This window comes from Oncorhynchus clarkii, chromosome 10 (assembly GCF_045791955.1).
Source record: "Oncorhynchus clarkii lewisi isolate Uvic-CL-2024 chromosome 10, UVic_Ocla_1.0, whole genome shotgun sequence".
NCBI lineage: Eukaryota > Metazoa > Chordata > Actinopteri > Salmoniformes > Salmonidae > Oncorhynchus > Oncorhynchus clarkii.
Window position 1 is genome coordinate 2,174,820 of NC_092156.1, and position 14,032 is coordinate 2,188,851.

Here is a 14,032-nt window from a genome sequence, read left to right on the forward strand (position 1 = left end):
CCTACTAACCCACACCAATGGATCCCACTAACCTACACCAATGGATCCTACTAACCCACACCAATGGATCCCACTAACCCACACCAATGGATCCTACTAACCCACACCAATGGATCCTACTAACCTACACCAATGGATCCTACTAACCCACACCAATGGATCCTACTAACCCACACCAATGGATCCTACTAACCCACACTAATGGATCCTACTAACCCACACCAATGGATCCTACTAACCCACACCAATGGATCCTACTAACCCACACTAATGGATCCTACTAACCCACACCAATGGATCCTACTAACCCACACCAATGGATCCTACTAACCCACACCAATGGATCCTACTAACCCACACCAATGGATCCTACTAACCCACACCAATGGATCCTACTAACCCACACCAATGGATCCTACTAACCTGCACCAATGGATCCTACTAACCCACACCAATGGATCCTACTAACCCACACCAATGGATCCTACTAACCCACACCAATGGATCCTACTAACCCACACCAATGGATCCTACTAACCCACACTAATGGATCCTACTAACCCACACCAATGGATCCTACTAACCCACACTAATGGATCCTACTAACCCACACCAATGGATCCTACTAACCCACACCAATGGATCCTACTAACCCACACTAATGGATCCTACTAACCCGCACCAATGGATCCTACTAACCCACACCAATGGATCCTACTAACCCACACCAATGGATCCTACTAACCCACACTAATGGATCCTACTAACCCACACCAATGGATCCTACTAACCCACACTAATGGATCCTACTAACCCACACCAATGGATCCTACTAACCCACACCAATGGATCCTACTAACCCACACCAATGGATCCTACTAACCCACACCAATGGATCCTACTAACCCACACTAATGGATCCTACTAACCCGCACCAATGGATCCTACTAACCTACACCAATCCATACCACTAACCTACACCAATCCATCCCACTAACCCATGCCTACAACAATCCATCCCACTAACCCATGCCTACACCAATCCAGCACGTTTAAATTCCTCAGATTGCACACTTCAGGAGGAAAGAGAAGTTATTGGGATGGTGTGAAGGGTCTATGGTCTCTTTGTCTATAAAGTGGAGATGATTTTTGTACATTTTCTATTTAACCTTTATTTAACTAGGAAAGTCAGTTAAGAACACATTCTTATTTACAATGACGGCCTAGGAACAGTGGGTTAACTGCCTATTCAAGGGCAGAACAACAGGTTTTTACCTTGTCAGCTCGGGGAATCGATCGAGCAACCTTTCGGTTACTAGTCCAACGCTCTAACCACTAGGCTACCTGCTGGTTACTAGTCCAACGCTCTAACCACTAGGCTACCTGCTGGTTACTAGTCCAACGCTCTAACCACTAGGCTACCTGCTGGTTACTAGTCCAACGCTCTAACCACTAGGCTACCTGCTGGTTACTAGTCCAACGCTCTAACCACTAGGCTACCTGCTGGTTACTAGTCCAACGCTCTAACCACTAGGCTACCTGCTGGTTACTAGTCCAACGCTCTAACCACTAGGCTACCTGCTGGTTACTAGTCCAACGCTCTAACCACTAGGCTACCTGCTGGTTACTAGTCCAACGCTCTAACCACTAGGCTACCTGCTGGTTACTAGTCCAACGCTCTAACCACTAGGCTACCTGCTGGTTACCAGTCCAACGCTCTAACCACTAGGCTACCTGCTGGTTACTAGTCCAACGCTCTAACCACTAGGCTACCTGCTGGTTACTAGTCCAACGCTCTAACCACTGGGCTACCTGCTGGTTACTAGTCCAACGCTCTAACCACTAGGCTACCTGCTGGTTACTAGTCCAACGCTCTAACCACTAGGCTACCTGCTGGTTACTAGTCCAACGCTCTAACCACTAGTCTACCTGCTGGTAACTAGTCCAACGCTCTAACCACTAGGCTACCTGCTGGTTACTAGTCCAACGCTCTAACCACTAGGCTACCTGCTGGTTACTGGCCCAACGCTCTAACCACTAGGCTACCTGCTGGTTACTAGTCCAACACTCTAACCACTAGGCTACCTGCTGGTTACTGGCCCAACGCTCTAACCACTAGGCTACCTGCTGGTTACTAGTCCTACACTCTAACCACTAGTCTCCCTGCCCCCTCTACACTCTAACCACTAGTCTCCCTGCCCCCTCTACACTCTAACCACTAGGCTACCTACCCCCTCTACACTCTAACCACTAGGCTACCTACCCCCTCTACACTCTAACCACTAGGCTACCTACACCCTCTACACTCTAACCACTAGTCTCCCTGCCCCCTCTACACTCTAACCCTGCCACCCCCCCCCCCCCCCCCCCCCAGGTAGCCTAGTGGTTAGAGTGTAGGGGCGGAAGGTAGCCTAGTGGTTAGAAATCTTTCCTCTGTTTAGGAGTTGTAGCCTATTATAATATTATAAGCAGAACATGGTGGTGATGATGATGATGGTGATGATGATGATGGTGGTGATGAAGATAATGGTGGTCCCTACAGGTGTCTGGACTAACACCTTTGTTGGTCACACTATTCCATGGGCAGGGTATCAGTCACCTGTTCACAGGTATGTACCTGAGGGTCTGTCCAATCACCTGATAGCTCCTCCCCTGTGGGTGTGTCCTTGGGAGAGCTGGTCTAAGATTCTCGGGGTTCTGAGGCTGAGGAGGAGGCCGACAGAGAAGCCAGGGGCTGTAGTCATTTCTCTAGCCCAGGGGAGGCTGGGTCTGTGGGGGAGATGTGAGCAGAGAGAGGGCAATATGGGGAGGCTAGGACCTGGAGTTGTTTGGGACTCAGGGCGGACTCGCTGCAGGCCCTCTGACACAGTTCAGACACACTTTGCCAAGTCTTCAGTTTCATCTGGATCAAATTGGTCCTTTCTGTCATGAGATGATCCTTCTCTGTCCTCTGGGAGAAACACAGACAGGGACAGCACACAGACAGGGACAGCATACAGACAGGGACAGCACACAGACAGGGACAGCACACAGACAGGGACAGCACACAGACAGGGACAGCACACAGACAGGGACAGCACACAGACAGGGACAGCACACAGACATCACAAAACACACATGCACGCACACACACCAGAAACACATCATGCAGAAATCCCAAACACACACACACACACACACACACACAGTACATTAGTAAATCTAATTGTCCTTTTCTGTAGCAGCTTTAAGAGACAGTCATGTCACCTCACCAGTTTGTCGATCTCACACTCCAGATTGTGTATACAGTCCAGCTTCCTCTTGCGACAGCGCTGGGCTGCGCTGCGGTTCTTACTCCTGCGTCTAACGTCGTGGACAAAGTCCAGCTGCTCTCTGGTCAGAGTCTGGTGCCTCAACATCAGCTGGAAGTCATTCCTGCTCAACGCCAAAATCTGACCTACAGAGAATGGCAGCTGTAACTGGAAAACACGGAGAGGATCAAGACCGGTCTGGATTGGATCAGATCAATACGGAAAATAAGTATTTGGTCAATAACAAAAGTTTATTTCCACCATAATTTGCAAATACATTCATTAAAAATCCTACAATGTGATTTTCTGGATTTTTTTTCTCATTTTGTCTGTCATAGTTGAAGTGTACCTATGATGAAAATTACAGGCCTCTCTCATCTTTTTAAGTGGGAGAACTTGCACAATTGGTGGCTGACTAAATACTTTTTTGTCCCACTGTACATGTGACGGGTCACACACACACCCTCTAGTAGTACTGTAGTGTTAAAAATAAAATAAAACATGCCAGGGTACAGGTAGAGAAGGGAAACTGAGGTCCTCTGGCTATAGGAGCAGGACTCTCCCTCCCTCTCTCCCAGTATCACCTCCCTGGTCCTCTGGCTATAGGAGCAGGACTCTCCCTCCCTCTCTCCCAGTATCACCTCCCTGGTCCTCTGGCTGTAGGAGCAGGACTCTCCCTCCCTCTCTCCCAGTATCACCTCCCTGGTCCTCTGGCTATAGGAGCAGGACTCTGCCTCCCTCTCTCCCAGTATGACTCACCTCCCTAGCCTTCTGGCTGTAGGAGCAGGAATCACTGTCTCCCTCCGTATCGAAGCAGTCCGAGTCTCCATCATCCCCAGAGGTCAGAGAGGACACACAGGGACTCTTCTCTGACTGGGATGACCCCTCACAGCCCGGCAGCTGGGCGTCCCCTAACCCTGTCCCTCTGTCCTTCTCCCTGTCTGTCCCACTGTCCATCCCTCTGTCCAGGCCATGGAGAAAAGGACAGTCCCTGGTGCTGGAGGTGAGGTACAGCTGGTTCAGCCAGTCCAACTTGGGGCTCATGCTCCGGGGATTCAAGGTGGAGCTACTGCCCTGAATGTTCTCAGGCCCAGTCTCAGGTAGGGAGTCCTGGAGGAGGGAAGGAGGAGGAGACGAGAGGTCTGACCAAAGACCATGGGCCAAGTGTTCAGCCACCTCCCTCTCCATGCTGCTCCTCTCGTCCCATCCGCTCTCTCTCCTCTCTTCCTCTCCTCCATCTCTATCCATCTCTCTCCTCTCTTCCTCTCCCTGTCCTCTCCCTCTATCCATATCTCTCCTCTCTTCCTCTCCCTCTCCCTCTCCTCTCCCTCCCTGCTCCTGTTCTGTCTTTGGCTGACTGGGGATGAAGACAGCTGGATCTAACCCTTCACGGTGGCCTCTACCACCTAGAACACAACCTCCTTCCCCCACACCTCCAGGGCTCTGATGGCCAAGCCCAGGTTCCTCAAGGGGACATCGGTGTGATGCAGTACCCACTGTCCCCTCATCCAACCCTGGGCTCTGTTCACAGCTGACAGTCCTACCACTGGAAACCTCCATGAGTGGAGATCTAAGGCAGCCGACTCCAGAAGCCTTCTCTGCTTCTCTCCTCCTCTCTTCCTCCTCTCCTACCTGCTCATACTTGTCTACGTTCTCCCCGACTGCCTCTTTACTTCCCTCATCCCAGTTTCTCTTCTCCTCGGCTGCCTCTCTCTTTTCCCCATCCTCCTCTCCTACCCTCTCCTCAACCTCTCCATGTCCTGGCTGGTTAGTCTGTGTCTGTGAGCAATGGGAGGAGTTCTCTCCAGAGATCTCCACTGCAGGACCCTCCTTACAGCCCCCACTACTGGAGCAAGGTAGACAGGACCGGGACTGAGGCAGAGGGCAGCCCTCCTCAGTGACCACTGGGGAATCAAGGGTTGTTTCTGGGATGCAGACGTCCAGACACACACTGTCCTTCCCACAAGCCAGCTGGAACTTACAGGACTTGGGGCACCGCAGGGAGTCGTCAGTCTGGGTGTCTGATTGGATATTGACTTCAGGAGGAGGGGCGGGGGTTTCGCTTTTACATCCTGTCACACCATTTGTTGGTTGGCTGCTTTGACAGGGGGCTCCACCCACATCCTGCTCAACGGGCGAATCAGAAACCACCCGGACCCCTTTGTCATCATCTAAGACATCCTTGTTTGTGTCGATGTTGCTAAGCTCTGGCCCGGGGGACTGTCTCCTGCACCGTGTCTTACAGCAGGTCTTCCTCTGGAAGGAGGCCGAACTGCTGCTGAAGAACTTGGGCAGGAGGAAGTCAAAACAGGCCATGTCCAGATCCCTGAAACCCAGAATAGAGGCACAGTGTCGTATCTCCATGACATTATCTTTAGTGAAGAGCAGCTTGGAGGTGTAGACAAACTGCAGCAGTGGCTCAAAGCCACTCACCGTCACCTTAGAGAGAGACAAGAAATAAACATGGTCGTGACACAGCAATACACATTAAATCCACCACAACTAAACCAATGTGGTCACACACACTCTGCTGATTCAGGATGTTCCAGATATTTCCTATCTGACAGAGCATCTCATCTCTTAGCCAAACTACACTCGTGTGATGAGTAACCTTGGGAACTTAAGATTTGTGTTCGGTTTAAGCTCAGTGGGATAACCTCTGGACCTAAGCTCAGTGGGATAACCTCTGGACCTAAGCTCAGTGGGATAACCTCTGGACCTAAGCTCAGTGGGATAACCTCTGGACCTAAGCTCAGTGGGATAACCTCTGGACCTCAGCTCAGTGGGATAAACTCCTGGACCTAAGCTCAGCTCAGTGGGATAACCTCCTGGACCTAAGCTCAGTGGGATAACCTCTGGACCTAAGCTCAGTGGGATAACCTCTGGACCTAAACTCAGTGGGATAACCTCTGGATTAATGGACTACGTGCCAGAGTTTAGATTAATGGACTACGTGCCAGGCTTTAGATTAATGGACTACGTGCCAGAGTTTAGATTAATGGACTAAGTGCCAGAGTTTAGATTAATGGACTACATGCCAGAGTTTAGATTAATGGACTACGTGCCAGAGTTTAGATTAATGGACTACATGCCAGAGTTTAGATTAATGGACTACGTGCCGGGCTTTAGATTAATGGACTACGTGCCGGGCTTTAGATTAATGGACTACGTGCCAGGCTTTAGATTAATGGACTACGTGCCAGGCTTTAGATTAATGGACTACGTGCCAGGCTTTAGATTAATGGACTACGTGCCAGGCTTTAGATTAATGGACTACGTGCCAGAGTTTAGATTAATGGACTACGTGCCGGGCTTTAGATTAATGGACTACGTGCCAGGCTTTAGATTAATGGACTACGTGCCAGGCTTTAGATTAATGGACTACGTGCTAGGCTTTGTTCCCCTCTCACCTCCTGAGGCAGGGTGATGACGAGGCCTGGGCCCGCGTGGGACGAGACCCTGTGAGTGAAGTATTTGCTGCAGGAAGCTAGCACAGAGCGATGGGCCCTGAAGCTCCTCCCTTCCACCACCACTGTGATGTCACACAGCAGGTCACGCCTCCGCTGGTCGTCCAGGCAACACAGCACATGGCAGCTGTGCACCGAGGACTCAAAGGTAAACACGGAGGACCGTGGCAGGCTCTCCAGGCTAGACATGGAGATGGACATCTGTGGAAGACACACAGAGAGAGTGAAGATGATGACATGTAAACAAAAATATATATCTTATCCTACTTGCTAAATACAATGTAGCCTAACCTAATGAGCTGTTACAGACTATTAAATATTGTAAACAACTAGTCAAATCAACCCCCCCCCCCCCCCCCCCCCACATTGAGGAGGATTAAAACCAAACAGAAACAGATTTAACTCTTAGTGCCTTAGACCGCTGCGCCACTCGTGAATCCCCTCAAGATAAATATTTTTAAAAGCAATAAATTACAAATTCATTCACGCTTAAAATATCCTTAAATCTCAAATATGACATTATAGTAAATTCTGTATAGGCTACTATAGCCTAAATGTCTAACACCTGACTGAAGAATGAACTCACCGAGCTTGATTTGGATTAGTCAAGTCATGCACCGCGGGGTGTGTGTGTGTGTGTGCGTGTGTGGTCTGGCGTAACAGCGTGGACTCCTGACTCATGCGCTCCTGCTGATTAAAAGCCAATTCACGCCTGAACCGAAAATGTGGTCGGTGACGCGGTATGGGGGGGTGTGACGCAATGGCGGAGTCTCCCGAGTCCAAATTCAGCTCTGTGCCGCGTCCTCGTGGCCTCTACATTTTGTAAGAAACGTGGTGGGCTCCGTATAGTTCAGAGGACAGATCACCGCTGCACGGCCGACGCAGATAACAGATTGACCATGTAAAGCCTTTTGGGATGAGCAAGCGATTTCCCGTCTGTCCCGTTCTGTCCCCACCCTTGCGGATTTGACCGCATAACTGCCTGGTTTTCCAAGTAACCCACAGTAGAGTTCACAACCTACATGGCTTCACTACAGGTTATAGGTCTATATTTACACGCACAGACAGCAAGGTTTGTCCCAGTTGGCAAAAAGGAAACCTTGGATGGCAAATTTGCGCTAGTCAGGTTCAAATCCTATATTTCCAACCTTCTATGTCTTTGGAAAAAGGACAGGCTAAACCGTTCTGTGACGGGCTAAACCGTTCTGTGACGGGCTAAACCGTTCTGTGACGGGCTAAACCGTTCTGTGACGGGCTACACCGTTCTGTGACGGGCTACACCGTTCTGTGACGGGCTAAACCGTTCTGTGACGGGCTACACAGTTCTGTGACGGGCTAAACCGTTCTGTGACGGGCTAAACCGTTCTGTGACGGGCTAAACCGTTCTGTGACGGGCTACACACTTCTGTGACGGGCTAAACACTTCTGTGACGGGCTAAACACTTCTGTGACGGGCTAAACACTTCTGTGACAGGCTAAACACTTCTGTGACGGGCTAAACACTTCTGTGACGGGCTAAACACTTCTGTGACGGGCTAAACACTTCTGTGACGGGCTAAACACTTCTGTGACGGGCTAAACACTTCTGTGACATGCTTAACTTGATGTTTACTCCAAACATTACCTATCGGAATATAATAGAATCTAGACTATATATAAATAAAATCAAATTTTATTTGTCACATACACATGGTTAGCAGATGTTAATGTGAGTGTAGCGAAATGCTTGTGCTTCTAGTTCCGACAATGCAGTAGTAACCAACAAGTAATCTAACTAACAATTCCAAAACTACTGTCTTGTACACAGTGTGAGGGGATAAAGAATATGTACATAAGGATATATGAATGAGTGATGGTACAGAGCAGCATAGGCAGGATACAGTAGATGGTATCGAGTACAGTATGTACAAATGAGATGAGTATGTAAACAAAGTGGCATAGTTTAAAGTGGCTAGTGATACATGTATTACATAAGGATACAGTCGATGATATAGAGTACAGTATATACGTATGCATATGAGATGAATAATGTAGGGTAAGTAACATTATATAAGACAACAGCTGTTCAAGAAACACACCTGACCCTAAAAGTGATTTTGATCTTAACCGTGACCAAAAAGTGGACATCGGGGGCAGGATTACAGCCAAACCGAAGAGATTACATTACGTTGAGATACACCGCAATGAAATACTTCACCATGTAAACGAGGCATTTAGGCTACCAGAGCCCGCTGGATAGACTCGATAGACCATTCCAATAATGTACTTTAATAATAAATGAAATACTTCACCATGTGAACGAGGCATTTAGGCTACCAGAGCCCGCTGGATAGACTAGATAGACCACTCCAATAATGTACTTTAATAATAAAGCACACAGTACAATAGTAAATGTCTAGTGTTAATAGGTTTCTAACCAAACAACACAATTTAGTGAGAAGAAAAAACGATCAGCAGAACTAACCTGACATCGGTTATCCTACAACGACGAAGTGCTGAAATCAAACAGGTTTATATTCACGACGTGAGAAATCCACTCGGTCTTCAACTTTTGCTGACAACTTTAACTAACTGGTGGAGCCAATCCTTCGTAGCTTTAGTCTTCTGACTTTCAGCCTGAACTGTCACCTTTCCATCGTTCCCTTATTGGCTACGGTCTCTCTCTGTCACAGTTAACTTCCGCATTTAAAGGCATCCAGCAGCCTACTGTAGCCGGTGTTTGACTGGCATTTTGTGAAAAGGGGTCCTTTGATCAAGAAGGAGAAAGGGGAATAGATAGTGAATTATTTATTGTATTAATGTCTATTAACCCTTTATTAGCCAATATAAAGTGCATACTTTAATCTGAAGGTGTCAGGATGCCTTTGTTGCCATCTCTCACAGAGATCGCTTTCTTGCCATCTCTCACAGAGATCCCTTTGTTGCCGTCTCTCACAGAGATCCCTTTGTTGCCATCTCTCACAGAGATCCCTTTGTTGCCATCTCTCACAGAGATCCCTTTGTTGCCGTCTCTCACAGAGATCCCTTTGTTGCCATCTCTCACAGAGATCCCTTTGTTGCCATCTCTCACAGAGATCCCTTTCTTGCCGTCTCTCACAGAGATCCCTTTGTTGCCATCTCTCACAGAGATCCCTTTGTTGCCATCTCTCACAGAGATCCCTTTGTTGCCATCGCTCACAGAGATCCCTTTGTTGCCTTCTCTCACAGAGATCCCTTTGTTGCCATCTCTCACAGAGATCCCTTTGTTGCCATCTCTCACAGAGATCCCTTTGTTGCCATCTCTCACAGAGATCCCTTTGTTGCCTTCTCTCACAGAGATCCCTTTGTTGCCATCTCTCACAGAGATCCCTTTGTTGCCATCTCTCACAGAGATCCCTTTGTTGCCATCTCTCACAGAGATCCCTTTGTTGCCTTCTCTCACAGAGATCCCTTTGTTGCCATCTCTCACAGAGATCCCTTTGTTGCCATCTCTCACAGAGATCCCTTTGTTGCCATCTCTCACGTTTCATCTTCAATGCCCTTGCTGATGGAAGGAGGTTTTCACTCAAAATCTCACGGTACTTTGCCCCATTCATTCTTTCCTTTACACGGATCAGTCGTCCTGGTCCCTTTGCAGAAAAACAGCCCCAAAGCATGATGTTTCCACCCCCATGCTTCACAGTAGGTATGGTGTTCTTTGGATGCAACTTAGCATTCTTTGTCCTCCAAACACGACGAGTTGAGTTTTTACCAAAAAGTTATATTTTGGTTTCATCTGACCATATGACATTCTCCCAATCTTCTTCTGGATCATCCAAATGCTCTCTAGCAAACTTCAGACGGGCCTGGACATGTACTGGCTTAAGCAGAGGGACACGTCTGGCACTGCAGGATTTGAGTCCCTGGCGGCGTAGTGTGTTACTGATGGTAGGCTTTGTTACTTTGGTCCCAGCTCTCTGCAGGTCATTCACTAGGTCCCCCCGTGTGGTTCTGGGATTTTTGCTCACCGTTCTTGTAATCATTTTGACCCCACGGGGTGAGATCTTGCGTGGAGCCCCAGATTGAGGGAGATTATCAGTGGTCTTGTATGTCTTCCATTTCCTAATCATTGCTCCCACAGTTGATTTCTTCAAACCAAGCTGCTTACCTATTGCAGATTCAGTCTTCCCAGCCTGGTGCAGGTCTACAATTTTGTTTCTGGTGTCCTTTGACAGCTCTTTGGTCTTGGCCATAGTGGAGTTTGGAGTGTGACTGTTTGAGGTTGTGGACAGGTGTCTTTTATACTGATAACAAGTTCAAACAGGTGCCATTAATACAGGTAACAAGTGGAGGACAGAGGAGCCTCTTAAAGAAGAAGTTACAGGTCTGTGAGAGCCAGAAATCTTGCTTGTTTGTAGGTGACCAAATACTTATTTTCCACCATAGTTTGCAAATAAATAATAAACATTATTTAGCAAATGAGACGGAAGGATCACGCTGACGGAAGTCCACATGAACACATCTGTTTCATAATAGAGAAGTTATTGTGCCGCGTACTGGGTAGGTAATCGTCGTATTGTTTCCCCTTCCACAGGTAACAACAGTTACTACAGGGAACTAGTAAGAAACACAATGTCATTATGACAAGCCTACTCCCTCCATTTTAATAACAAAAACTTCCACTATTTCGCAACAGTGGCAGAATATCTCATCATATCACCCATCTACTTTAATGCCTTACATTTCTACCACATCGAGAACCATCCTCGATTGTAAATGCCGCTTTGTTATAGTCATATATACATGGGGAACTGAGGAGGGGCAGGACCCTCAGACCCTAACATGGAGGGGAGAGAGGGAGAGCAGTTTATACTGCATCACACCACCTGCTGTTCTTTACAAGCTCTGAGATTCACAAACCCAGACTACTATCAGAACTACATTCTGCTGGGTTGTACGGATGGCCACGATGGCCCTGCTGGGTTGTACGGATGGCCCTGCTGGGTTGTACGGACGGCCCTGATGGCCCTGCTGGGTTGTATGGATGGCCCTGCTGGGTTGTACGGATGGCCACGATGGCCCTGCTGGGTTGTACGGATGGCCCTGCTGGGTTGTACAGATGGCCCTGCTGGGTCGTACGGATGGCCCTGCTGGGTCGTACGGATGGCCCTGCTGGGTTGTATGGATGGCCCTGCTGGGTTGTATGGATGGTCCTGCTGGGTTGTATGGATGGCCCTGCTGGGTTGTATGGATGGCCCTGATGGGTTGTATGGATGGTCCTGCAGAGTTGTATGGATGGCCCTGCTGGGTTGTATGGATGGCCCTAATGGGTTGTATGGATGGCCCTGATGGGTTGTATGGATGGTCCTGCAGAGTTGTATGGATGGCCCTGCTGGGTTGTATGGATGGCCCTAATGGGTTGTATGGATGGCCCTGCTGGGTTGTACGGACGGCCCTGATGGCCCTGCTGGGTTGTATGGATGGCCCTGCTGGGTTGTACGGATGGCCACGATGGCCCTGCTGGGTTGTACGGATGGCCCTGCTGGGTTGTACAGATGGCCCTGCTGGGTTGTACTGATGGCCCTGCTGGGTCGTACGGATGGTCCTGCTGGGTTGTATGGATGGCCCTGCTGGGTTGTATGGATGGCCACTGGCGCCCTGTGATCTTCACAGATGAAAGCAGGTTCACACTGAGCACATGTGACAGACGTGACAGAGTCTGGAGACGCCGTGGAGAACGTTCTTCTGCCTGCAACATGCAGCATGCAACACCTCCAGCATGACCGGTTTGGCGGTGGGTCAGTCATGGTGTGGGGTGGCATTTCTTTGGGGGGCCGCACAGCCCTCCATGTGCTCGCCAGAGGTAGCCTGACTGCCATTAGGTACCGAGATGAGATCCTCAGACCCCTTTTGAGACCATATGCTGGTGCGGTTGGCCCTGGGTTCCTCCTAATGCAAGACAATGCTAGACCTCATGTGGCTGGAGTGTGTCAGCAGTTCCTGCAAGAGGAAGGCATTGATGCTATGGATTGGCGCGCCCGTTCCCCAGACCTGAATCCAATTGAGATCATCTGGGACATCATGTCTTGCTCCATCCACCAACGCCACGTTGCACCACAGACTGTCCAGGAGTTGGCGGATGCTTTAGTCCAGGTCTGGGAGGAGATCCCTCAGGAGACCATCCGCCACCTCATCAGGAGCATGCCCAGGCGTTGTAGGGAGGTCATACAGGCACTTGGAGGCCACACACACTACTGAGCCTCATTTTGACTTTTAAGGACATTACATCAAAGTTGGATCAGCCTGTAGTGTGGTTTTACACTTTAATTTTGAGTGTGACTCCAAATCCAGACCTCCATGGGTTGATAAATTTGATTTCCATTGATAACTTTTGTGTGATTTTGTTGTCAGCACATTCAACTATGTAAAGAAAAAAGTATTTAATCAGAATATTTCATTCATTCAGATCTAGGATGTGTTATTTTAGTGTTCCCTTTCATTTTTTGAGCAGTGTATTTGACACTGTTGCGAAGCTAACTAAAAAACGGTATTCCCCAAGAGAGGATGGCTTTCACTTCAGCAGTGATAAATTCATGAACCTCTTTGAAGAAAAGAGCCTTACACAGAAATCCAACCTAAAACCGCAAGCAGATGTAGAAGCACGGTAGCTAAGAAAAACTTCCTAGGAAGAAACCTAGAGAGGAAAGGTTTCTTCCTAGGAAGTTTCTTAGCTACCGTGCTTCTACATCTGCTTGCGGTTTTAGGTTGGATTTCTGCGTAAGCACTTTGTGTAACATCTGCGAATGTAAAAAGGTCTTTATAAATATATAGACCAAGTATGGTCTATCTACAGACCGCGGGGGGGGGGGGGGGGGGGGGGGGCGTGGCTTGTAGTCACGATCGGCTACACACCGCACCCACCAAGAAGTATCACGCGAGAGTTGGGTTCAACAGGGTCTAGCTCCAACAGATATTTAATGTTGCATTACCTCGCCAGTGGGCGTGGCATTACCTCGCCAGTGGGCGTGGCATTACCTCGCCAGTGGGCGTGGCATTAGCTCGCCAGTGGGCGTGGCATTAGCTCGCCACTGGGCGTGGCATTAGCTCGCCAGTGGGCGTGGCATTAGCTCGCCAGTGATGCATGTATTAACGTAATGCTAGTGTGCGGCTTGTAATGTAATTAATGATAATGCGCTATACTGTTACAAGTACCTTCAAAAAGGCAGTTGGCATGGCGTGTAGCTACGACAGTCCGCAGATATTAAAACCTACCAGTCAAAGCGCATCGCCCTCTAGGAGCAGAAATCAGTCACTGAC

The 14,032-nt window shown here is 48.7% G+C and overlaps 1 protein-coding gene across 1 annotated transcript; it reads right to left on the reverse strand.

The window, feature by feature from the left end:
• Nucleotides 1–2,444: 2,444 nt before the first annotated feature.
• On the reverse strand, nucleotides 2,445–13,747 carry LOC139419788 (transcription regulator protein BACH1-like). Its single transcript, XM_071169774.1, has 7 exons — nucleotides 13,728–13,747; nucleotides 11,674–12,380; nucleotides 9,639–10,168; nucleotides 6,701–6,958; nucleotides 4,050–5,729; nucleotides 3,252–3,458; nucleotides 2,445–2,950 (listed from the first exon to the last, which is right to left on the reverse strand). The coding sequence occupies exons 1-7, from the start codon at nucleotides 13,745–13,747 to the stop codon at nucleotides 2,741–2,743; spliced, it is 3,612 nt and encodes a 1,203-aa protein (XP_071025875.1). The 3' UTR covers nucleotides 2,445–2,740.
• Nucleotides 13,748–14,032: the final 285 nt, after the last annotated feature.